This window comes from Pseudophryne corroboree, chromosome 4 (assembly GCF_028390025.1).
Source record: "Pseudophryne corroboree isolate aPseCor3 chromosome 4, aPseCor3.hap2, whole genome shotgun sequence".
In the NCBI taxonomy this organism is placed as follows: domain Eukaryota; kingdom Metazoa; phylum Chordata; class Amphibia; order Anura; family Myobatrachidae; genus Pseudophryne; species Pseudophryne corroboree.
Genome location: NC_086447.1, coordinates 254,637,108 through 254,664,608, shown reverse-complemented (window position 1 = coordinate 254,664,608; position 27,501 = coordinate 254,637,108). Strand labels below are relative to the sequence as shown.

Here is a 27,501-nt window from a genome sequence, read left to right as displayed (position 1 = left end):
ATAAAAATCCTCAATATGGACTGGCAATGTGGTTTTTAAGTGTCTAGGCACTAAATCCGAACCCCCGCCAGTATAAGTATTTTAAAAAATAGCGGGGCTGAAGCGCGTCATTAAGGGGGCGAGGCTTAGCCCTCACAGCTCACATCAGCGCCATTTTCTCTTCACAGAGCTGCAGAGACGCTAGTCCTTCCTCTGCACTGCTGTACAAGTAACAGGGTGCAAAACGGGGGGGGCACAGTTATTTTGGTGCTGTATATGTAATTATATAAGCGCTAATGGGTCTGAGGCTTTATATAAGGGATTTCAGAACCGGGAAAAGCGCTGAGTTGTGAGCTGGCAAACTCCCTCTGTGTTTCTCTGACAGGCTTTACTGTGGTTCTGTCCCCTATATGCCCAGTGTGTTTGTGGGTGTCGGTACACGTGTGTCGGTATGTCTGAGGCTGAGTGCTCTTCCCAGGAGGAGACTGGATTAGGGAAAGAAACGGCTGTGGAAGTGACCCTGTCGGCACCACCGACTCCTGATTGGGTAAATGTTTTGAATGTGGCTTTGTTAAATAAGAGATTAGATATATCTGAGTCTCAGAGCCAGAAAGTGGTGTCATCGTTTTACATGAACCAACCTATTGTGGTGCCAGTGGCTACTGACGCCTTAGCAGAATCGAAGTCTCTAGATGTGGTTAGAGCTTTGAAAATTTATGTAGCCAGAACGGCTCAGATTAGGAAAACGGAGGCTCTGTTTGTCCTGTATGATCCCAACAAGATTGGGGCTCCTGCTTCCTAGCAGACTATTGCACGCTGGTTCTGTAATACGATTCAGGAAGCTCATTCTACGGCTGGATTGCCGTTACCGAAATCGGTGAAGGCCCACTCTACCAGAAAGGTGGGCTGATCCTGGGCAGCTGCCAGGGGGGTCTCGGCATTACAGCTTTGCTGAGCAGCTACTTGGTCGGGTTCAAACACTTTTGCAAAGTTTTACAAGTTTGATGCCTGCGCACAGTTCCTATAACTGGAGTCTGGAGGAGAGGCATAGAGGGAGGAGCAAGTTCAGGATTTACCGGTAGGTATTAAAATCTTATTTTTTTAAGTGAGGCTATGGATTTTTCTATATCTATTTTTTAACATTAACTCAATAAGGGATTAAGTACTATACTAGAAATTTTTATTTTTTTTATTTTATAGTTATGAATTAAAATCACTTTGTTTTAATGTTATATATATACTGTATATTGTAGCGCTGTTATACTTTTCATTTACCTTATTGTTTCTACGGAGTGACTCTTTCCTACTAATAACAGCTGCTGTGTGTCACAACTGAGGGCCTGAGCTGACGGGAGGCAGCCTCAGTTGTAGGGGATGAGATGTAACGGAACCTGGGAGGTTGTATCAGACCCCTAGACATGTAAGTAACATGTAGAATAACTGCCCGAAGGCGTGACCACGACAACCAGGATAAAAGTCAATGATGTTTATTATGACAAACTCCGTAACACAGCAGCAGTAAAAGGAAACATAAAAGTCAACAGAGGATAAATACAATTCCTGGGTACTACAGGGTGGCAAGGGCCACAGGCACTGGTAGTGTGAGACAGTTCTTATAATCTTCTAGTTGGAAAGTCCTTACCAGGCCTGACTGTAGCAATGGAGAGAACCCAGGATCGTACCAACTGATGTTCCAGGAAAGGCTGGGCTGCTGAAGGTAAAACGGCTGCTGTGGATACTGGCTGGAACCAGACTGTTGTTGGTACGGAGTGGATACTGGCTGGAACCAGTTAAATAATAAACGAACTTGAGAGCGATGAAATAATAATGAAGTTTGGAGTTTGAGAGCGGTGAAATAATAATACCGGTGGAGAGTGGTAAACTGCAGAAAAGGACACCGGCCCTTTAAGAGAAGCTATACACTGCTGGAAGCTGGGCTGGAAGCAGGTGATTGTTTGAGAGCGGTGAAATAATAATACCGGTGGAGAGTGGTAAACTGCAGAAAGGACACCGGCCCTTTAAGAGAAGCTGTACACTGCTGGAAGCTGGGCTGGAAGCAGGTTATTGTTGTAGCTGGAAACAGGTGAGTCCAGAATGGATCGGAGAGTCAGGCTACACCGCAGATGGAATGCTGGTGCGGGTCTCTATAGCAGAAGTCTGGAGACAGGAGCTGGAACCTGGAAGACAACCACAGGAGAGAGACAAACTGGAACTAGGTTAGACAACCAAAGCACTGACGCCTTCCTTGCTCAAGCACAGCTTACTTATACCTGCAGCAAGGAAGGGGATGGCTAGGCAATTATGCAAATCAACAATACAGACAGCAGATTGGTGGAAATGATCAGATGACAAAATCCAAGATGGCTGCGCCCATGCAGACACTTGGAGGGAAGTTTGGTTTGTAATCCATGTGAGAATTGAAGCAGCAATGGCGGCGCCGGCCACAGGAGACAGGAGACGCCAGACTGATGAATGCACATCCAAACCACGCGGGCACAGCGGAGGCCGCGGCTGACGTAATCGCCACTCTGACACTTTGCATGCAGAAACTCAGGGACGGCGGCGGAGGCCGCGGGAGACGCCATGCCAGATGTAATATGGCGTTTACTGTGACCGCGTCTCAGAGAGACAGGAGAGGATGCAGGAATCTAAACATCAGGATAACAGATGGGATCCGGTCCTGGAGCGCTGAGCCAGCCTTAGGAGGCATCTGAAGGGTAAGTAATGGCGTCCAGATACCCGGATCGTGACAGCACCCCCCCCTTTAGGAGTGGCCCCAGGACACTTCTTAGGCTTTAAAGGAAACTTTGCGTGGAAATTTCGTACCAAGGCAGGAGCATGGACGTCTGAGGCATTGGTCCAAGAGCGTTCTTCAGGACCATAGCCCTTCCAGTCAATGAGGTATTGTAACTGACCGTAACGGAAACGTGAGTCCAAAATCTTGGCCACCTCGTACTCGACTCCCCGTTGAGTCTGAACTTTGGGAGCTGGAGGAAGTGCGGAATGAAACCGATTCAGGATCAGCGGTTTCAACAAAGAAACATGAAATGTCCTGGGTATTTTCAAGAAGGATGGTAACTGTAACCTGTAGGCAACAGGATTGATGACTTGTTCAATCTTGAAGGGTCCGATGTAGCGAGGTGCAAATTTCATGCTGGGAACTCTCAACCTCAAATTCTTCGTGGACAGCCACACACGATCACCCACCTTGAGAGCAGGAACCGCTCTACGCTTCCTATCGGCAAACTTCTTATACCTGAATGAGGCTTTAAGCAGGGCTGCGCGGACGTTCCTCCAGTTATTTGAAAACTGACGCAAGGTGACATCCACTGCTGGAACAGAAGTTGCGGGAAGCGGTTGGAATTCTGGGACTTTAGGGTGGAATCCATAATTAATGAAGAATGGTGTAGAAGAAGATGAGGAATGGTATTGATTGTTGTGGCTGAACTCGGCCCAAGGAAGGAGTTGAACCCAGTCATCTTGAGAGGAAGACACATATATATGGAGGAAGGCCTCCAAGTCCTGATTCACCCTCTCGGTTTGACCATTGGTCTGAGGATGGTAAGCCGTGGAAAACTTTAACTTGACTTGGAGGGCTTGACACAAACTTCGCCAAAATTTGGCTACAAATTGTACTCCACGATCCGAGATGATCTCTTCAGGAAGACCGTGAAGTCGGAAGATCTCTTGTATAAACACTTGAGCCAACTTGGAAGCTGACGGAAGACCGGTGAGAGGGATGAAATGTGCCATCTTGGTGAACCGGTCAACTACCACCCAGATGGTATTAAACTTGTTGCAGATAGGTAGATCGGAAACAAAGTCCATCGACAAATGGGTCCAAGGTCGACGGGGAACAGATAATGGAACCAGTTGCCCCGCAGGCGACTGGCGGGAGACTTTGTGTTGGGCACACTTTGGGCAGGAGGCAATAAATTCCATAACGTCCTTCTTCAGAGTTGGCCACCAGTAGGACCTAGAAATAAATTCAAGGGTTTTCTGAATGCCTGTATGTCCAGCAAAACGGGAAGCATGGGCCCAATGCATGAGCTTCTTCCTTAGAACTGGCTTAACAAAACTTTTCCCTGGTGGAGGCGTAGAGTCCATCCCTACCGTGGAGAATGCCAACGGATTAATAATAGGATGCTTGTCTGCAGACTCGGACTCATTTTCTTGCTCCCATGAGCGGGAAAGGGCATCGGCCTTACGATTCTGAGAACCCGGACAGAACTGGAGTTTAAAGTCAAACCTAGAGAAGAAAAGTGCCCATCTGGCCTGACGAGGATTCAGACATTGTGCGCCTTTGAGATATAAAAGATTTTTGTGGTCGGTAAGTATGGTGATTGAGTGGGAAGCTCCCTCCAACAGGTATCTCCACTCCTCCAGAGCGAGCTTGATGGCTAGCAACTCCTGATCGCCAATGGCATAGTTGCGCTCAGCTGGGGAGAACTTCCGGGAGAAGAAACTGAAGGATGTAGATGTCCATCTTTGGCCCTCTGGGATAACACTGCTCCTACTCCAACGGAGGAGGCATCTACCTCTAAGATAAAAGGAGAGTCGGTGTCGGGCTGTTTCAGAACTGGTGCAGAGATGAACCGTTGCTTCAGAAGGTGAAAGGCCTGTGTAGCTTCCTCGGACCACTTGGACGGATTAGCACCTTTCTTGGTTAATGCAGTGATAGGCGCCACAATGGTGGAAAAGTCTCGTATAAATTTTCTATAATAATTGGCGAACCCTAAGAACCTCTGGACCCCTTTGAGGCTTAAGGGTATAGGCCAATTCTGGATTGCTTGGAGTTTCTCAGGATCCATCTCTAGTCCGGAACCGGACACAATGTAACCTAGAAACGGAATGGTTTTAACTTCAAACACACACTTCTCCAATTTACAATAGAGGTGATTGACACGGAGACGGGAAAGAACCTCTTTTACCCAGAAACGATGATCTTCGAGATTATTAGCAAAGATGAGGATGTCGTCTAGATAAACCACGACATGGCGGTACAAGATGTCCCTGAAAATCTCATTCACGAAGTGCTGGAAGACTGCTGGAGCGTTGCTCAATCCGAAGGGCATGACGAGGTACTCATAATGTCCGTCACGGGTGTTAAAGGCGGTCTTCCACTTGTCACCCTCACGGATTCGGATGAGATTGCAGGCACCCCTCAAGTCCAGCTTTGTGAAAATAGTTGCACCACTAACTCTATCAAAGAGCTCGGTAATCAGGGGTAAAGGGTATCGGTTCTTAACGGTAATGTCGTTCAGACCTCTGTAGTCGATGCACGGACGCAGACCACCGTCTTTCTTCTTAACGAAGAAGAAGCCTGCGCCGGCTGGAGAAGAAGATGGTCGGATGAAACCCTTCGCCAGGTTCTCTTTGATGTACTCTTCCATGGAGTGTGTCTCAGGCAGAGACAACGGATAAGTTCGGCCTCGCGGTGGAACCTTCCCTGGAATGAGGTCGATTGGGCAGTCCCATTCTCTATGAGGAGGAAGGATATCAGCAGAGGCTTTACTGAACACGTCCGTGAAGTCTTGATATGGAGGAGGCGGAACATCAGATGACCTGGGGAAGGAAGAACAAACAGGAAGAACTTTGGCTAAACAAGTCTCAGCACAGGAGGGACCCCATGCCAGTATTTGCGTAGTCATCCAGTCAATTGATGGGTTGTGGAGACGGAGCCATGGAAGGCCTAAAACCACTGGATGTGTGGCTCTTGGAATCACTAAAAAAGAAATATACTCAGAATGAAGAACTCCCACTCTCAGACGAACTGGAAGAGTCCTTAAGGAAATGACTGCGTCAAAAATCTTGCTGCCATCCACGGCAGTCAAAGAGATGGACGAGGACAGTCTCTCGGTGGGTAGGGACCACCGTTTAACATAAGCTTCGGTTATGAAATTCCCAGCTGCTCCGGAATCAAGGAGGGCAATGACGTTCCTGTAACGTTGAGCAATTTGGAGCGACACTGGGAGGTTACAGTCATGAGGAGATGGAGAGGAGATCATTACTCCTAGCCGGCCCTCTCCTTGGCGAGCTAGGATCTGGAGTTTCCCGGACGTTTGGGACAGGCATTGATAGTGTGCGACGGAGCTGCACAGTAGAGACAGAGAGACTCAGAGAGACGTCTTCGGCGCTCAGCGGGAGATAGACGGGAACGACTAATTTGCATAGGCCCATCCTTGGATGGAGATGGTTGACGAGGAGGAGGAGCAGAAGATTTAGGAGTAGATGATCTTCCTCGCTCGGTTGCTCTCTCTCTGAAACGTAGATCAACCTTCGTGCAAAGAGAAATTAGCTCATCCAACTTAGAGGGCAAGTCTCTGGTAGCTAACTCATCCTTGATGCGTTCTGATAAGCCATGCCAGAATGCAGCATACAGGGCCTCGTCGTTCCATGCCAGTTCGGATGCCAGGATTTTAAACTGTATAAGATACTGTCCCACAGTACGTGTTCCCTGGCGTAAACGGAGAATCTCAGATGAAGCAGATGTTATCCGGCCTGGCTCGTCGAAGATGCGCCTGAATGTAGCTACAAAGTCAGTATAGGAGGATAGCAGGGGATCAGACTTCTCCCATAAAGGTGATGCCCAGTCAAGGGCTGAGCCACAGAGAAGGGAGATGATATAGGCAATTTTGGTACGGTCACTGAAGAAATTGCCAGGTAGAAGCTCAAAGTGGATTTCACATTGATTGAGAAATCCCCTGCAGAACCTTGGAGATCCATCAAATTTTGCTGGCGTTGGAAGATGAAGATGTGGACGGGAAATGGGTAAGGTGGGTGGGGTTACAGCTGGTGTCACTGTAGTGGACGCACCGGACGTGCCAGGTCCACGGAGGGTCGTTTGAATCCCATCCAGCCGTGTAGAAAGATCCTGGAGACAGCGGATGATGTGGCCCTGTGCAGCCTCCTGATGTTCAAGTCGGGCTGCCAGTTCTTGCATCGGCCTGGCCGCTTGATCCTGGTCTCCGGCTGGATTCATTAGGTCAGTGCTTACTGTCACAACTGAGGGCCTGAGCTGACGGGAGGCAGCCTCAGTTGTAGGGGCTGAGATGTAACGGAACCTGGGAGGTTGTATCAGACCCCTAGACATGTAAGTAACATGTAGAATAACTGCCCGAAGGCGTGACCACGACAACCAAGATAAAAGTCAATGATGTTTATTATGACAAACTCCGTAACACAGCAGCAGTAAAAGGAAACATAAAAGTCAACAGAGGATAAATACAATTCCTGGGTACTACAGGGTGGCAAGGGCCACAGGCACTGGTAGTGTGAGACAGTTCTTATAATCTTCTAGTTGGAAAGTCCTTACCAGGCCTGACTGTAGCAATGGAGAGAACCCAGGATCGTACCAGCTGATGTTCCAGGAAAGGCTGGGCTGCTGAAGGTAAAACGGCTGCTGTGGATACTGGCTGGAACCAGACTGTTGTTGGTACGGAGTGGATACTGGCTGGAACCAGTTAAATAATAAACGAACTTGAGAGCGATGAAATAATAATGAAGTTTGGAGTTTGAGAGCGGTGAAATAATAATACCGGTGGAGAGTGGTAAACTGCAGAAAAGGACACCGGCCCTTTAAGAGAAGCTATACACTGCTGGAAGCTGGGCTGGAAGCAGGTGATTGTTTGAGAGCGGTGAAATAATAATACCGGTGGAGAGTGGTAAACTGCAGAAAGGACACCGGCCCTTTAAGAGAAGCTGTACACTGCTGGAAGCTGGGCTGGAAGCAGGTGATTGTTGTAGCTGGAAACAGGTGAGTCCAGAATGGATCGGAGAGTCAGGCTACACCGCAGATGGAATGCTGGTGCGGGTCTCTATAGCAGAAGTCTGGAGACAGGAGCTGGAACCTGGAAGACAACCACAGGAGAAAGACAAACTGGAACTAGGTTAGACAACCAAAGCACTGACGCCTTCCTTGCTCAGGCACAGCTTACTTATACCTGCAGCAAGGAAGGGGTTGGCTAGGCAATTATGCAAATCAACAATACAGACAGCAGATTGGTGGAAATGATCAGATGACAAAATCCAAGATGGCTGCGCCCATGCAGACACTTGGAGGGAAGTTTGGTTTGTAATCCATGTGAGAATTGAAGCAGCAATGGCGGCGCCGGCCACAGGAGACAGGAGACGCCAGACTGATGAATGCACATCCAAACCACGCGGGCACAGCGGAGGCCGCGGCTGACGTAATCGCCACTCTGTCACTTTGCATGCAGAAACTCAGGGACGGCGGCGGAGGCCGCGGGAGACGCCATGCCAGATGTAATATGGCGTTTACTGTGACCGCGTCTCAGAGAGACAGGAGAGGATGCAGGAATGTAAACATCAGGATAACAGATGGGATCCGGTCCTGGAGCGCTGAGCCAGCCTTAGGAGGCATCTGAAGGGTAAGTAATGGCGTCCAGATACCCGGATCGTGACACTGTGGAATCGACACCTCTATTAGCACCTGACCAAGGAACATACTAGAGATGACTGCAGTAGCAGAGCTTATATCTGTGTTATGCAGAACAGAACTGAATTTATTGGCTTATTTATCACTCTACAAGAACTGCTAAAACTCTTATTTATGTGGCTTTTTTATGTGAAACTCCTTTGGTGGCAGTGTCCCAAACTGGAAGTTGAAATAAAAGCATCTCAGAAGTACAGTCATGTGGGAATAGACTGCAGAGGGAGCACTACCGCCACACTGTGAATAAAAAATGCCAGCCTTAAATATGATAAATGGCTATGAGCCTGCTAACTCCTCAGTGCAGGAATCTCTTCTCCATCAATGGCCGCTCAGCAACAGAGACTCTGGCCACTAAAAGTGCTGCCTGTGCGGACATTGGTTTATAGTAGTGTCAGTCAAAGTCCTGCCACTTTACCCACTTATAGGCCATTGGCTGGAAGAGTGAACCCAATTATTTCTGATTGGCTGCTGTTGATTCAACAATTTGAATAAACCATAGTTTTTGCAGTAATAAATCACTCCAAGATCCCAAAACACATATGATTATAGTGTAGCAATGTACTGTATGTCATATTACTTAATTAATATGTAGACAAAGAGCAGTCATAATTGATGTGTACTATATAAGTACAGTAGTAAGAACAGTAGCACAGTTACAAAGTGCTGAGGTCGGATGAGCAAGGGAAAAGATTAAAGTGCTGGAGGTTTTAGGTGTGTCAAGATGAGGACAAGACCTAACCCCCCTAAACCAAATCCACCCCCCCCCCTTCCCCCAACCACCACCCCCATAACCTACTGACATAAGCTGACTTGCAATAAACAGAATGACAAATAAGGCACAGTCACACAACTACCAGCTGACGAAGAGGCATGTCAGAGCATACAGCTCAATATAGTAATGAAAATCTCACCACTGTCCAGATAGGATGTACAGTAAATGATTCTAACAACATGTTAACATACTGGACATAAAGTATTATTTCTGCAGCGGGGTACACTGGTATTCCACAGGGAATAACATTGGGGTGTAGAGTTGGATCTTGATCCGAGGCACCAACAGGCTAAAGCTTTGACTGTTCCCAGGATGCATTGCACTGCCTCCTCTATAACCCCGCCTCCAGGCACTGGAGCTCAGTTTGTAAGTTGGTGCCTGCAGAGCAGGCAGCTAACAGGTGGGGCTGCGCTAGGCAGCCCTGAAAAGAGCTTTTCTAAGAAGACTTCAAGGGCCGCAGCACTGTTTATGCCATTCTGACATTCTGTGCTGCGGCTCCATCACCTCCCCCAAGAGCACTGCATACTCCCGTGGCCGGGTTTCCGGGTACTTGCAGCGGAGGCGCACCGATCATCAGGCACACCACCGCTGACGCTCTCCAGGGTCGCATGGCTGCACATCAGGGAGGAGGTAAGAGGGTCCCCCAGGTGGGACCCGCCAGTAGTCGCAGCCCCAGGAGACGGACCGCGCTGCTGGTGTGGACACTGTACTGCACAGGGACCCCACTAAATCCACCAGGGCATGGGAGCACAGGTCGGATTTGCTAAAATCCGTTTGGTATAGGCTCCACAGTACCCGGTGGTGAGGACCAGCATAGGGGATAAGGCGCTGACCTGTAGCCCCTCCCCCAGCTCTGGGCGCCATCTACTGCTGGTGTTCCCACCCTGGAGCTGCAGTTCACTCTCCCTCACTCCCTGACAAAGATTCTGGTGCCATCTTTATTGCTAGCTGGGCTGATCTCTGGGACTGCAGGGCTCTGTCTCCTCTGTAAAGCCGTCTGTCTCATCAGCGCTGTGCATTTACAGGCACTTAAGTATTCTATATGTCATTTTAGACAGTGTTAGTTAAGAACAAGAGAAATAAATAATGGAAAATATCTTTGGCGCTACCACCTTTATGTTAATTATTGATGAAAAAGTCTATAAGAATGTCCCATAAGCTTTCTCTGTAACTGAATTCTGATCTTGCTGTCTTCCAACTTTCTTCAGATCTCGGGATTCCTCATAGATCAGTGTACATATAAGCAGAAGAAAGGCAAATATATAGTGTAGTATTTTTCTTTGTAAAATGGGTTCAGATTTATTTTAAATGACACAAATGATAAAACATTTAAAAAGAATTTTTTTCTTCCATCCAATAAAAAATTCTTTGTTTCTATATATGATTGGAACCGTACCGTGTCAAGCTCCCAGCATGGAGCAATGGAAAGAGCATAAAATTGGAGTCTCCGGAATTCCTCCTTACTCCCTCCAGGCAAAACACCGGCAGCTGGACCAGGCAGGCTCCCTCTCAAATTTGGATGCAGGTAGATGGATTCAATGGCGCCAACGCGTTTCGAGTTCTGATAAACTCTTCCTCAAGAACAAGTGTACTCTTATCTGATTATTTAGTACAAGTATTCTGTGATATACATCCAGTATCTACTGTGCATTGTTATATCTATACTCATACATATTTATATGTAGTTTTACTAGTCCAGTGCAGTTTTATTGTTTATATGTAATAACTTCTGCATTGTTCATGTGACTGAGTGTGCCTGTAGCTGTTGTGTGGGATTCCATTCTCCTATATCACATATTGCTATCACTATATTCTGTACCCTGAGGGGCTAGGTGCATCAGGGTCTCATATATATGTCACACAGAATATACGATTTGGTATTTTTCCTATGTTTTTCAGTCACCTCATACCGCTTAAATCCTCTGTTCTGTGTCCTATATTTACTGTCACATTACATACGGGGTTATTTCCAGGTATTGTGTTTGTCTGACTATGTTGTACTGTTACGCCCTAAGGCTACATTCCTTATAATGTCTGCCACACAGGGCGGGAAATCCGCAGATGCTTCTGAATCCTGCAGTACTGGCGCCAAGGATTTACCTGAGGGAGAAGTTTTACATGCTGGTTCAGGTACTGAGTGCCATACACCCAGTCAACCTGCAGCACCTGTGGCCAATCAGGACCCACCTTGGGCAGTGTTCTCAAATATGCTGACTACACTTGTACACGTCTTACGCTCCCTGTGGGACCTCCTGTGCCATTGCAGCCACATATTGTCCCTGTAGTTAATCCGCCCTGAGTGGATACTCTATCTACCCAATTACAACAATTAAATCAATCTTTGGTTAGATAAAAGTCTACCCCACGCCCCTCTGGGGCCAAGGGGTCATCTAAACGAGCCATTTCTTCATCACAATCCTCTAAGATTTCGGATAATTCTTCCGATGAGGATGGGGAATATACTGATCCGTCATTCACTGATACAGTTCCTTCTGATGAGGAATTTACAACACAGGTTGATGTTCCTGACCTAGTGGAGGCTATTAAGCTAATTCTTCAAATAGATGATGACATTGAGCCTACTACTGCGTCTAAGAAACCTGATAAGTTAAAGCGTCAGAAGGTTCCTAAGGTAGTCTTACCACATTCTGACCACTTAATTGACATACGTCAGGAATCCTGGTCGTCTCCAGGAAAGAAATATTCCCTGTCTAAAAAGATGCTAGCTCGTTATCCTATCCCTGCGGAGTAACAAGTGGGAAACTCCACCGCCGGTGGACTCTCATGTCGCCTGTCTTGTGGTGTCATCTACTCTGCCTGTCACCAGTGTCACCTCACTGAAGGAACCGATGGTTGAGCATGTGGAGGGATGCCTGTAGTCTATTTACTCACTTACAGGTGCTGTACATAGACCCACTATGGCAGCCTCCTGGGCTGTGAAAGGAATTGAAGCATGGGTTCAGGCAATTGAGGATGAGCTGCCTCAGGATTTTTCTGACAGTGCCAGACAATATCTGTCTTATATTACCACAGCCTCCCATTATATTCAGGAGGCAGCCTCTGATGCAGGTGTAATGGCGGCCAAGACATCTACTACGTCTATCCTGGCTCGTCGAATTATGTGGTTGAGGTCCTGGAAGGTGGACCTTGACTCTAAAAAGACCTTGGAGGTGCTCCCTTTTAAAGGAGACATCCTATTTCGGGAGTATCTGAACAAGATTGTAACTGACTTGGCTACTGCCAAGACTGCGTGTCTCCCAAATACTAATCCTGCTCCGAAGGCTAAGGGTGTGTACACACGGTGAGATCCTTGCTATGCCCGATTTTTACTTGCGATTTCCCTTGAACTCCCCGGAGCCCAGATAGCACAGATTTTGACTAACTTTTCTTGAGATATGGACTATGTGTGCTTACGATTTTGGCTTATGTGAGATTTTGGCTTATGTGAGATGTCATTGACATGTGAGATGAACTAGATAGTACACCGATCTAGCAAGGATTGACTTGCCTGCACAGTCTATCTTTTCTTGCGATGCCAACCTGGCGGGACCGCGCATCGGGATCGAATCGGGATCGCAAGGTGACTTTCACCTTGCGATCTGCACTAACTTTTCTTGCGATTTTGACTATATAGTCAAAATCGAAAGAAAATATCTCACCGTGTGTACACACCCTAAGAGTACCACCTTTCGTTCCTTTCGACCTCCAGGGAAAGCAAAGGGTCAAGCGTATCAGCAACAGGCTCGTGCTTCCAAAACCACTAAGCCTAAATCTAAACAAGCCTGGGCTGCTCGTCAGCCTGCTTCCAAACAAGAAAAGCCTGCTGCATGATGGGGCGGGCCTCCCCCTGGGGGATCCCAGGGTGGGAGGCCGACTTCTGCAGTTCGCCCAGGCCTGGTTAAAGATGACTTCGAACGCCTGGGTGCGGGTATGCAATCTCTTTCAAGAGACATCCCCCTCGCCAGTTTTGCACAACGGTTATCCCTGCGGATCCGTTCAAAGCGCAAGCTCTACACTTGGTTGTACAATTCCTCCTGGACACAGGAGTGGTAGTGCCGGTACCTCTGTCTCAGAGAGGCAGGGGATACTATTCGACCCTGTTTCTAGTTCTAAAGCCAAATGGGTCCTTCCGGCCTATACTCAACCTCAAATCATTAAACAAATTTGTGAGAGTGTCCAAATTCCGTATGGAAACTCTCTGCTCTATTGTTCTGGCCATGAAACCTGAAAACTATATGGTATCCCTGGACATAGAGGATGCTTACTTGCATATTCCTGTTGCCTAATCGCATTAGCAGTATCTGTGGTTTGCTATTGGCAACCTGCATTATTAATTCCAGGCCCTGCCATTTGGATTGACCACGGCCCCTCGGATATTCACCAAGGTAATGGCCGTGATGACGGCTCATCTCCGTGGTCAGGGAATCAGGATCCTGCCGTATCTGGATGATTTGCTGATCCTGGCTAACTCCCAAGAGGTTCTCCTCAGTCATCTGGAACTGACGGTCCTACTAGCCCAAGGATGGCTCATAATTTAAAAAGTCCTCGCTGGGTGCCTGCTCGGAGCATGGTGCACCTGGGGGCACTTCTGGACACACACAGCCAACAATGTTTTCAGTCTCCAGAGAAAGTCCTGAAACTTCAGGACAGGATCAGATATTTCCTCTCTCGCCCAAGAGTGTCGATACACTCAACGATGCAAGTACTAGGCCTCATGGTGTCGGCTTTCGACATGGTAGAGTACACTCAATTTCACTCTCGCCCTCTGCAGAGGTGGGACGGCTTGCCTCATCGGATCAGGTCTCAAATGATCTCCTTGACTTCGGAGGTCCATCTGTCACTAAGCTGGTGGCTACAGGACCAACAGTTGAGCAGGGGCCGTCTCTTCTGGATCTCCAATTGGGTCCTCCTGACAACGGATGCCAGTCTGCAGGGTTGGGGCGCTGTGTTGGAGCAACACTCTCTACAGGGTCAGTGGACCAGGGAGGAATTTCTCCTCCCGATAAACATTCTGGAATTGCGGGCAGTGTTCAATGCATTGACACTGGCCCTGCCTCTAGTACATAACAGGCCTGTTCAAGTACAATCAGACAACGCCACCACGGTGGCGTACATAAATCATCAAGGCAGAACTCAAAGCCGCATGGCAATGCTGGAAGTTTCAAAAATCCTCAGTTGGGCGGAACGCCATCTGCCAGCAATATCGGCAGTGTTCATCCCCGGAGTCCTCAACTGGGAAGCGGATTTCCTAAGTCGTCAGGACGTTCACGCCGGAGAGTGGAGTCTTCATCCGGAAGTCTTTCAACTCCTAGTGAACAAGTGCGGCCTACCAGATGTAGACCTGATGGCATCTCAACGTAATCACAAAGTTCCGGTCTTCGGATCAAGGACAAGGAATCCTCAAGCAGCGTTCGTGGACGCACTGGCAATTCCATGGAACTTTTGGCTGCCATACGTGTTCCTTCCAGTGTCACTCCTGCCCATTGTTCTACGGAAGTTCAAGCAAGAAAGAGGAATACTGTACTACTTCTAGTTGCTCCAGCGTGGCCCAGACAGTATTGGTTCTCAGACCTTCAGGGTCTATCGATATAGTGTCCTCTTCTACTTCCTCAGCGCCCAGACCTCCTCATTCAGGGCCCTTGTGTCTATCCGGGCCTGGCCAGACTGGCTTTGAAGCTTCACTCCTGAGTGCCAAGGTATTCTCAGAGGCGGATATTCAAACTATGTTGAAGGCCCAGATTTAAATCCCACACAATATTAGAATTCAGAGATCTCGGTTACATATATTTGTGCAAATATAGGAATAAGCCCCAAAGCCGCATCAAGGCATCTCTGTATATTTGGGGTCCCTAGCATTATATCTAGTTGCAGGGTGTGGCACCCCAAAGCACTAGCATAAGCCAGAAAGCCCAGGGCAGCATACTAGTGAAAAAACTATATTGTTAATATTGTTAATAAATTAGTTTTAGGAAGCTGAAGCTATAAAGGTGATACAAAAATGAGATGTAATTAAAATGGAGAAATAGTGTTAAAGAAATTAGTATGTGAAAAGTGTTAATAGAATGTAAAGGTATGCCACACTAAAGCCATCCAGCTCAGCCAGTCCAGAGGCACCACACCCCACACCTCTATGTTGAAGGTCCGCAAGCCGGCTTCTGCACGGATTTATTACAGGGTCTGGGACTCTTACTTCACATGGTATGCTGCTAAGAATTATGATGCCTATTTGTTCAGTACTTCTAGGTTTTTGGCTTTTCTGCAATAAGGCCTAGATTTAGGCCTTCGTATAGCCACCCTCAAGGTTCATATCTGCCTTGTCAGTGTGGTTTCAGAGGAGAATTACGTCTATTCCTGACGCTCATACTTTCACTAGGGGCGTATTACGGATTTAGCCTCCATATGTCCTTCTTGTGGCTCCATGTGATCTGTCTGTTGTCTTAAAGGCCCTACGAGAGTCTCCATCTGAACCTCTTGAGTCTGTGGATCTTAAATGTCTTACACTTAAGGTCGTGTTTTTACTGGCTATTGCGTCTGCTAGGTGGGTGTCGGACTTAGGCGTCTCGTCCTGTCGCCCACCCTATCTGATTTTTCACCGTGACCAGGCAGTTCTTCGAACTCGCCCTGGTTATCTACCTAAGGTGGTATCTTTTCATCTTAACCAAGAGATTGTGGTTCCGGCCTTTCTCTCTTCTGGTTTGTCCTCCAAAAAGCGGTCTTTGGATGTGGTATGGGCTCTCCGTATATCCGTAGAGAGGACTGCCTCCCTCAGGAGGTCAGATGTAGTTTTTGGTTTTCACAAACGTGGCTGGCCTGCGAATAAGCAAACCATGGCCAGATGGATTAGAATGGTGATTGCACAAGCTTATGCACAGGCTGGTCTTCCAGCTCCTGTTGTTATCAAAGCCTATTCTCCCCGGTCTGTTGGACCTTCTTGGGCGGCCCGCCGAGGCGCGTCCGCTGAACAATTGTGCAAGGCGGCTACGTGGTCCTCCGTGAACACGTTCATCAGGTTCTGTGCCTTTGATACTTCCTCCTCCCAGGATGCTTCCTTTGGACGCCGGGTTCTTGTGCCCGCTACAGTGCGTCCCCTCCCATGAGGAACTGCTTTAGGACATCCCCGATGTTATTACCTTTGGAATACCAGTGTACCCCGCTTCAGAAAAGGAGATTTATGGTAGACTTACCATAGTTAAATCTCTTTCTGCGAGGTACATTGGATTCCACAGGGCGCCCACCCTGACGCACTTAACTTCTTTGGGTTTGTACGGCTTTAGCCGCTAGTCCCTTCTCCTGTCGTGAGAATGTGGTTCTATGTGACTAACATCTATCATCTCTCTTACCTGCTACTGCATTGGACTGATTAACGAAACTGAGCTCCAGTGCCTGGAGGCAGGGTTATAGAGGAGGAGGTGCAATGCATCCTGGGAACAGTCAAAGCTTTAGCATGTTGGTGCCTCGGATCAAGATCCAACTCTACTCCCCGATGTTATTCCCTGTGGAATCCAGTGCACCTCGCAGAAAGAGATTTAACTATGGTAAGTCTACCATAAATCTCCTTTTTACCAAAGGCTAAGAGAACGGCACATGGCGAATGTCTTCCACACAGTGATCACCGAGCCAGAGGCTGTTACTGAATGTAAGTGTATAAGAATTTAATGTTTTATTTTGTCATATAAATCTCAATGATCAGGGGGTGAGAGGAGAGGGCCTCTGTGCAGGCTCTGTGTGTGTCTCCTCCTCTCTGGCAGCGATTATGGCGCCCATCTCTATTGTGCATACGCAAATCACCAGGGATTTGGCTGCAGCAGCCATTCTCCCAGTGAATTATGTCTGCAGCGCCTGCCCAGTGCCAGATTAAGGTCTTAATGGGCCTGGAGCTGAAATTTTTTAAGGGCCTTTTGTGTGCTTCCGCAGGGGGTGTGGGGCTGTGATGGGGGCTACGGATATGGGTGCGTGACCAGTGCTGTATTTAAATATATATATGCGTGGGTGTATGCGTGTTTGAAAAATACAAAACTCTATCTACATATCTTTCTCTCTATATATATCTATTTATCTATCCAGCAAGAAAGAGAGAGAGAGAGAGAAAGGAGAGAGTCACTGGTGGAATTTATTTTTTGGGTGCCCATAAGTAATGGGCGCCCAACGGAACTATTCAATTGTTTTGCCATGACTGCATGATTTCTGCTCGCAGTCTCTTGAGGTGGTGAGCAGAAATCTGTGAACAATTGGCTGTTGGAGTGCCCAAACTGCTGTTTTAGCAGCATGGCCAATAGTTTAGACTGGTTTAGCCACTTTACACAGTTTAACCAAGTGCTTTTAAGTGATAAGCAATAGGCGCCTGCGGAACTCACTTCCATTTCATTACAATTGAATAGCTCTGTCGAGCTGCCATTAGTTATGGGCATGCAAGAAGCAATTGGATTCAACTCACTATGTCAAAAGACACAGTATGTCTCATCCAAAATATATATGTAAATATGTATGTATGTATGTATGTATGTATGTATGTATGTGTAATGTATGTGTGTATATATACAGTGATCGCGCTGAGCGGAAAAAAATTGTGGGTCCCAAGGACCCATTACTTTAAAAAATTGGGGTCCTAGTCCACTGATTCTGGGTCCCATCACATATCATGAGGGGGAGAGTCAGGGAGAAGTTGGAAGAGCTGGGGGTAAGGGCAGGCAGTGCTCGGGGTAGTGAGGGGTAAGTGCAGACAGGAGCTGAGGCAGTACTGAGGGTGACTGGCAGTGGGTGACTAGGGAGACAGTGGGTGACAGTTGATAGAAGGAATTTAATGAGATCAGACAGGAAGGGCAAGGTGGTACCATCTGTGGGGTACCTTGTTCTAAAGCTATTCAATCCTGTTCAGCATCCAGGAGCTGTTCCCGGATCCAGTCCCTTAAGCTAAATCTAACATCACCCCTTAGTGCCTAACCCTAACCACCCCCCAGAGGTGCAGCTGGTAAGCGTGCATTCAGCAAGATTGAGGCTGCCATGTGGTCCCTGCAATCTTCCTTCTCACAGCACCACTCACCCTGATGGGCAGGTCCTCTGGTCCTCACTCAGTGGCATGGGTCATGGTCCCGAAGATCTCCTCAGCAGTGCAGGGGTCTCCGGAAGCTCAGAGGATTGAGCCAGGCTGCAGCGCAGGGTCTCCAGGCCAGCAAGCATCCGGTAACAGCGGCAGCTCAGCACACTGCGGGTGGAAAGTCAGCCGCCGGGACGAGGACACCAAGAGGATGAGACCAGCGGGCGGGAGTGTGCAGGCGATGTCGGGGCTGGTGAGCACTGGGAGGTGACGGGGGATGCAGCGCAGCTCCCGGACCTAGAAAGCAGCAAGACACATGGGAGTGGGTGGGTGGGGGGGGGGGGGGGGGGACAGTACACTGACACATTGGAGGGAGAGGTGGGGGGACAGTACACTGACACATTGGAGGGAGAGGTGGGGGGACAGTACACTGACACATTGGAGGGGGGCAGTACACTGACACATTGGAGGGAGAGGGGGGACAGTACACTGACACATTGGGGGGGGACATTGGAGGGAGAGGTGGAGGGACAGTTCACTGACACATTGGAGGGGAGGGCAGTACACTGACATTGGAGGGACAGTACACTGACACATTGGAGTGGGGGGGGGGGGGCAGTACATTGACACATTGGATGGAGAGGTGGGGGGGCAGTACACAGACACATGAGAGGTAGAGGGGGGGGACAGTACACTGACACACTGCGGGTGGAAAGTCAGCCGCCCAGACGCTGGAAGGCTCTCAAGAGGAGGAGAGCAGCGGGCGGGAGTGTGCAGGCGATGCGGGGCTGGTGAGCGCTGGGAGGTGGCGGGGGCCACAGCGCAGCTCCTGGACCCTAAAGCAGCTAGACACATTGCTGCAGCCGGCTGCCCATTCACCCCACCACGGCACTAAACCTGCCTTTCCTTGCCAGTATCGATGTGAGGCTACACCCCCGGGTCCGCTGAAGTTCGCCCTCATTCGACCCGAGGCTCCGCCCCCCTACCAATCCAAAATGCATGCTTATACAGTATAAGCATGCATTTTGAATGTGTAGTGGGCGGAGCCTCGGGGTCGAATGGGGGCGGAGCTTCGGTGGACCCGGGGGCGGAGCCTCACATCGATGCTGGCAAGGAAAGGCAGGTTTAGTGCCGTGGTGGGGTGAATGGGCAGCCGGAGGTGAGTGCGCTGCTGTGTGTGTGATGACAGGAAATATATTTTTTCCTGTCAGCACTGGCCGCACTGCAGGGACTCTGTGGGCCTATTTTCAATGGGGGCTTGGAGCTGCAGCTCCATCTGCCCCATTGTTAATCCGGCCCTGCGCCTGCCGCCACCGTAGGACTCCGAAAGTATAAGTATAATTATATGGGTGTGAGGTGTGAGCCCCCCCTTGACCCAGGGACATCTTGCACCCATTATAGATATGTCTATGACAATGATCCTAACAAACCAAATAACTGAATAGAAATAAATTCTAATTCATGTTTCTCTGGCTGGGTCCACAGGTTATCCACAGGATAACATTGGGATATGCCGGAGCGACAGCGGAAATGGCACCAAATAGTCACGAGTTTTCTGGCCTCCCAGGATGCATTGGGGCTTCTCCATATAATCCCGCCCACTGACTCAGTCAAATCAGTTTTTTGTTTGGTGCGGCAGGAGCCGGACCATGGTCACAGGGCTGCAATTAATAGCAGCCTGAAGCTTTTATTATTTTATTTTTATAGTCTTACTATGTTTTTTTTTGAGTGACTTTTCTTAACAGCGTCTTAAACGCATATTAGAAAGAGTCGCTCCAACAACTCTCCACCGGGTCGCAACAACGCTTACCTTCGCGGTATAGTGCTGTCTCGACGGGCGTCTGTGTCGGATGATTCAAGCAGGTCCAGCAGACATAACCAGGCTATGGCAGGAGCATGGGGAGAAGGTAAGTCATCGGTTTCCTCTTACTAGGGGTCCGGACACAGCTACACTGTATTGGAGGAAACTACAAACAGTGTGTTGATGTGCCGAACACACTCAGGTGCGACAGCGCTATGCTTTAGGGATCATAGGCGCCAGGACTAGGTTGAGGCCGCGATCCTTAAAGTTAAAGTCAACGGGGGAATCAGACGCTCTCCTGGTCGCCCCTCCCCCAAGTTCATGACCAGTTTTCATGCATCTCCTGTCCATGAACTGAATGACCTCACTTCCGTCTCAGATGCTAGAACGAGGGTACTCGGACGCAGCTTAGACACTGCGGTTGCGTACACTAGAGATCCCGCCTAGACCGAGTCACAGACCCTAGCGTCTGCATACACGTGGCATTCACTGAGCATCTGTGTCTGTTAGTGAGCGTCCGTGTCTCTCATCAGTTATCAGGAGCGGTAGTGTACATCAGTAGCGTCTGAATCCACTCAGCGTCTTGCGAGCGTATTTGTGGATATGGAAGTGTGGTGAGTCTCCCTGTATCCTGCTCTATGGAGGAAGGGTATACAGTACTAAAAATTATCTCTACTTGTTAGTATGAATTGTTAATGTTGGTACATATTGCATATGAGACCTGTATATTACTGTGTTTCTGCATGTTATGTTTGAAAAAAACCAGTTTAAAACAGAAATGCAATTATCCCACTTACTTGTAAGTTATTATGATGGTGATTGTATTCTCATATGACAATGTCTAATACTTTAACATGTGACTGACTGCTAGTATGTATGCAGACTTTTATAAGTGTTGTCAGTTCTGTTCTGAACCTCAAATCAGGTACATGGATTGTGGTCAGATTGATATCACTTCTATATCTATATAAGTGATTTTCAGTCCCAAAAGTGTGTAGCATTTGTAAGAATTTATTATTTACCTTGTCTGTGAGCGGCAAAAGTGACCCTACACCCTTAACATGCTTATCTGGTATGGTGATTTTGCATGGAATAGTTCAGTATCTTACTTATGAGGGGCAACGCCCTGCTAGAGGGGTGTGGTCGCACAGACCTTGTCTGCAATTGCTGGCAAAGATTAGCACCTGCAGTTCTACCCAAAGCAGGGGAATAGGTTACACTATTAACCCATGCAGGCAGCTTTTACAAATAGCCAGGCTATTAAACAGCAGAACAGATGGGTAACCAGGGTAGATACATCCATGTTACAGACTGCACAGGATGAATTCCAATACCCCATATGATGATGATCAGATATAGTTGACCTTATTGATGCATGAAGGCTATTCTGTCTCTGGAAGTGTCAAAATCTAAGGCACCTGTATTTAAACAGTGCTCCAGCAATGCTAAAGGGTGTAAGCTCAAGCCTGGCCTGGAGCAGTTTTGTTAACTGTTTTAGGGATTCTTACTATCCCTTTCCAGCTGCGGATTGTTCAAAAAGAGAGAAGTTCCTCCTAGAGTAGATGCACATGTACTGCGACTTGTGCAGAAATCTGCTTTGCCATTGTCATATACCTCACTAAATGATGTCTCAGACAGAAGGGTAGATAGCTTCTTGAAAAATATATGTTCTCTATCAGGAGCAGTGGTAAGGCCTGCTATGGCCTCGGCCTGGATGGCAAGGGCAATGGTAGAATGGCGGAGGAACTAGAGAATGGCCTCTCCCCTCCTACCAGGGAGCAGGCGTCTCATCTAGGTCGTATAAGCTGCCCAATATTTGGAAGAAGCAGCATTTGATATGGGTACGATTGCTTCTAAAGCATCAGCCTTGACAGTAGCTGCTCGTAGAGCAGTTTGGCTGCGCACTTGGAAAGCAGAGGCAGAATCCAAGAAAGAGTTGGAAGCATTGCTTTTTACTGGTAATATATTGTTTGGAAAACAATTGTCAGATATTCTAGAATCGGAAGCTGAATCCAAAAAGGTCAGATTTCCGGCTAGTTATAATCCTAAGACTAGGGGATCAAAATGTCGGCCATTTCGATGGCAAGGCAAAGCAAAAGCTAAAGAGGAGACTAAGCAACCCCGGTTCAATAGATCAGCCAGGGGTAGGAAGCAATGGGCTAGTAGAAAGCCAGCTTCCAAACCTGAACAGAAGCCATCAGCCTGAAGATACGGGCCTCCGCCTGGAGGATTCCAGGGTGGGGGGCCGACTCCTTCAGTTTGCACACATATTGCAACAGTCATCGACAGATGCTTGGGTGCAGAAGATGGTGTCTCTCGGTTATGGTTTCCCATTCAGGAAGCAGCCTCCTCAAAGATTTTTTTGCACCAGCCCGTCTCGAATAGAATCGAAAGTCAGGGCCTTGCAAGAAGCAGTTCAGAAATTGCTTCAGTCTGGTGTAATTGTCCCAGTACCCCCGTTGCAACGGGGACAGGGTTTTTACTCCAATATTTTCTTGATTCAGAAGCCGAATGGGTCGTTCCGACCAATCCTCAATCTCAAAAGGTTAAGCAAATACATTTGGATTCTAAAGTTCCACATGGAAACATTACGCTCCATAGTTTTGGTCATGGAACTGGGAGATTACATGGTATCTCTGGATACAGGATGCTTACCTACATGTGCCTATAGCACGGTCTCATCAATGTTACCTCAGGTTTGCCATCCCCCAGGCAGTACAGACGGTGTAATGGTTAGCATTACTGGTTCACAGAACTGAGGTCATGGGTTCAATTTCCACCACTGCCCTAACTGTGTGGAGTTTGTATATTCTCCCTGTACTTGCGTGGGTTTCCTCCGGGTACTCCAGTTTCCTCCTACAATCCAAAAAATATACTGATAGTTTATTCCAAGCTTTGCCCTTCGGGCTAGCAACAGCACCCAGGGTGTTTACCAAAGTTATGGTGGTTATGGCAGCTTATCTCCGCAAGCAGGGGATAAGAATATTTCCATACCTCGACGACTTGTTAATCCTAGCACATTCGCAGGAATGGCTTTTGAGCCACCTTCAACAGACAGTAGTTTGTCTACAAAGACACGGGTGGCTCATAAACTGGGAAAAGTCGTCTCCGATTCCGTCACAACGGATAGTTCATTTGGGGGCATATTGGACTCAGGTCTATAGAGAATTTTCTTGCCAGAGAAAAAGATAGCCAAGGTGCAGGTCATGACTCAGGAGTCGTTGCACACTCAGACAGTCCATGCAGCAATGCTACTGGTCTGATGGTGTCAACTTTCGACATGGTGGAATATGCACAATTCCACTCCAGACCTTTACAGCACCTTGGGGCAGATGTATTAACCTGGAGAAGGCATAAGGAAGTGATAAACCAGTGATATGTGCAAGGTGATAAAGGCAGCAGCCAATCAGATTTAACTGTTAATTTACATATTGGAGCTGATTGGCTGGTGCCTTTATCACCTTGCACATATCTCTGGTTTATCACTTCCTTATGCCTTCTCCAGGTTAATACATCTGCCCCCTTATTCTGACCAAATGGAACTGAAATCATCAGACAATAAAAAAGCAGATGATAAAGTTTCCTGTAAACGTAAAAAGGTCTCTAGCGTGGTGGCTACAGAGGGACCATTTAAACAAGGAGAGACCCTTTTGGATAAAAGAATGGCAAGTCCTGACAACAGATGCCAGTCTTCAAGGCTGGGAAGCGGTGTTCGAAATCCTTTGGGTCCAGGGAAAATGGACCATAAGGGAAAGTCGCCTGCCAATAAATCTGTTAGAAATAAGGGCCATATGTATATGGCTCTAATTCAGGCAAAGAACAGTCTGCAAGGAAGACCGGTTCAGATCCGCTCAGACAATGCAACAGCGGTAGAGTACCTCAATCATCAGGGAGGAACTCACAGCAAGAGACTGATGGAGGAAGTGACTTACATACTGAAGTGGGCAGAGCTTCATCATCCAGCATTGTCAGCAGTGTTTGTTCCAGGAGTACTGAACTGGGAAGCGGATTTTCTCAGTCGACACTCCATTCGGGAAACAGAATGGGCATTACACCCAGAAGTGTTTCAGACTCTAGTAAACAGATGGGGTCTGCCAGAGATATATCTCATGGCGTGGCGTCTAAACAACAAGGTTCCAAGGTACGGATCAAGAACAAAGGATCCAGGAGCATTCCTTATAGACGCACTGTCAGTGAATTGGAAATTTCATCTGGCATATCTGTTCCCTCCAACATCCCTGTTACCCAGGGTAGTGAGAAAAATAAAGCAAGCAATAAAGCAATTCTAATAGCTCCAGCTTGGCCCAGAAGGCATCGGTACACAGATCTACTAAGGATGTTCATGGAAGCACCAATACTGCTCCCTCAACGTCCAGATCTGCTAATGCAGGGTCCTTGTTGTCACAGCCATCTGGATCGTCTGTGTTTGACGGCGTGGCTGTTGAAAGCTCTATCTTAAGAAGCTAGAGAATCTTCTAAACAAGTAATTCAAACTATGCTTAGAGCAAGAAAAACCTTCTTAAGCTCGTATGTATTCATTAGTATAGTGAAAGAAGTTTGAATCCAAGATCTTTTTAAAGTATCCAGGATTTTGGATTTTTCTTCAAGCAGGATTGGATAAGGAGTTGGAAGTACCTTCCTTGAGAGTTCAAGTATCAGCATTAACTGTGTAGTTTCAGAGAAAAGATGCTGACTTACAGGTTGTGTGTACTTTCTTTCGGGGAATTGTTCACATTCAACCTCCATTCATTCCTCCTGCAGTTCCCTGGGATTTGAATCTAGTTCTTAAAATCTTTCAGGGACCTCTGTTTAAAAAACCACTTAAGAGAGCAGATCTTGAAGGGTTAACGGCTAAAGTGCTCTTTCTACTGGCAAGGGTGCCAGTTAGAAGAGTGTCAGATTTAGGAGCACGGTAGTGTAAGTCTCCTTTTCTAATAATATTTCCAGATACGGTAGTTCTTAGAACTAAATCTGGTTATCTTCCGAAGGTGGTTTTAAAGTTTCACCTTAACGAGGAGATTGTAGTCCCAGCTTTTTGAGGTATTGGGACTTTCTGCGGGAGAAGCGTCGCTGGACGTGGTCCGGGTAAGAATCTTCATAGATTGTACTAGTGCCATCAGAAAACCAGATTCTCTCTTCATCCTCTACGGATTTAGAAGAGTATGGCCTGCTAGTAATCAGACGCTAGCAAGAGGGCTCCGAATGGTAATTTCAGCAACTTATTCTCGTGCTCATCTTCCTACTCCGGCTAATGTCTCTGCATACTCTACACGTAAGGTAGGTGCTTCATGGGCAGCACAATAGGGTGCTTCAGCAGAACAGACTGGTAAGGCAGCCACATAGGTCTTCCATTAACACTTTCATTAGACATTATGCCATGGATACTTTTGCCTCTCATGATGCTGAATTCGGGCGAAAGATTCTCCTGTCTAATCAGGAGCGTCCCCACCACTAAACTGGCTTTGGGAATCCCAATGTTATCCTGTGGATAACCTGTGGACCCAGCCAGAGAAATTTACCGTTATGGTAAGAACTTACCGTTGATAACGGGATTTCTCTTATGTCCACAGGTATCCACAGGGGTCCCACCCTGACGCACCTGATTTGAGGATCTTTACAATCACTAAACCTCTTCCCTCTTGCATGGAAGGGTGTGCATGTGTGTTCTTATCGCCTGAATAGGTTTCTACCTGATGCTCCTGCCTAAACTGCTGTGGAAAAGAACTGATTTGACTGAGTCAGTGGGCGGGATTATATGGAGAAGCCCTGATGCATCCTGGGAGGCCAGAAAGCTCGTGACTATTTGGTGCCATTTCCGCTGTCGCTCCTGCATAGCCCAGTGTTATCCTGTGGATACCTGTAGACATAAGAGAAATCCCGTTATCAACGGTAAGTTCTTACCATAACGGTAAATTTCAATCTCTTTATGAAACTGAGAGAAGGTACAGGATTACAATATGATAATAATTTTCAGATACTCATTTGCCAAAGTCGCATAAAAGTCATTGTGCAGATTGTACATTTATTTCCAGAAAATGGCAATTACAGTATAGAAAACATGGCTTATTGTTGCATATTCTTCTATGAGTATGAGCGAGAATTCTCCATAAACATCCAGCTGAAACACATTGGGGTATATTTACTAAGCTCCCGATTTTGACCGAGATGCCGTTTTTTCATCAAAGTGTCATCTCGGTCAATCTCGGTCATTTACTAAACACTAATCACGGCAGTGATGAGGGCATTCGTAATTTTTTGCTAGTTCAGGTAAAAAATTACGAATGAATACACCATCGGTCAAATTACGCCTGTTTAGATACGAATCTCGGTCATTTACTAAGCAAAAAAACACAAAACACTGCCGTGAAAAATTACAATTCGCAAAAAAGTCCTAAAAAAAAACAGACCTGCTTTTTTTATTCGTGATTTGAGATGCATGCAGGGATCCATGAGATCCGTGCATGTATATCAATGGGAAGGGGTGGGAAAGTGTTTTTTGTTGTTAAAAAAAATTGCGTGGGGTCCCCCCTCCTAAGCATAACCAGCCTCGGGCTCTTTGAGCCGATCCTGGTTGCAGAAATATGGGGAAAAAAATGACAGGGGTTCCCCCATATTTAAGCAACCAGCATCGGGCTCTGGTCCTGGTCCCAAAAATACGAGGGACAAAAAGAGTAGGGGTCCCCCGTATTTTTAAAACCAGCACCGGGCTCCACTAGCTGGACAGATAATGCCACAGCCGGGGGTCACTTTTATACTGCGCCCTGCGGCCGTGGCATCAAAAATCCAACTAGTCACCCCTGGCCGGGGTACCCTGGGGGAGTGAGGACCCCTTCAATCAAGGGGTCCCCCCCCCCCCAGCCACCCAAGGGCCAGGGGTGAAGCCCGAGGCTGTCCCCCCCCATCCAATGGGCTGCGGATGGGAGGGCTGATAGCCTTTGTTGAAAAATAAAAGATATTGTTTTTAGTAGCAGTACTACAAGTCCCAGCAAGCCTCCCCCGCATGCTGGTACTTGGAGAACCACAAGTACCAGCATGCGGCGGAAAAACTGGCCCGCTGGTACCTGTAGTACTATTACTAAAAAAATACCCAAAAAAACACAAGACACACACACCGTGAAAGTATAATTTTATTACATACACACATACATACATACTTACCTTAAGTTCCCACGCAGGTCGGTCCTCTTGTCCAGTAGAATCCAAGGGGTACCTGTTGAAAAAATTATACTCACGAGATCCAGTGGTCCAGGCTCCTCGGCAAATCCAGGGTTAATCCACGTACTTGAATAAAATAAAAAAACGCTGTCACGACCACGAACTGAAAGGTGACCCATGTTTGCACATGGGTCACCTTGCCCCGAATGCCAGAAACCCACTTTGCCTTCTGGCTAAGTGGGTTTCTTCAGCCAATCAGGGAGTGCACGTTGTAGCACTCTCCTGATCAGCTGTGTGCTCCTGTC

General features: G+C 47.5%; 1 protein-coding gene across 3 annotated transcripts in view; it reads left to right on the top strand.

Moving 5' to 3' along the window:
* Positions 1–27,501, top strand: part of ERICH6 (glutamate rich 6) — a 310,623-nt gene that overhangs the window by 179,973 nt on the left and 103,149 nt on the right. For all 3 annotated transcript variants that reach the window (XM_063916045.1, XM_063916044.1, XM_063916046.1), the window contains one exon: positions 16,775–16,842. In XM_063916045.1, the coding sequence (XP_063772115.1) occupies positions 16,775–16,842 (68 nt within the window). The remainder of the gene's footprint in view (positions 1–16,774; positions 16,843–27,501) is intronic.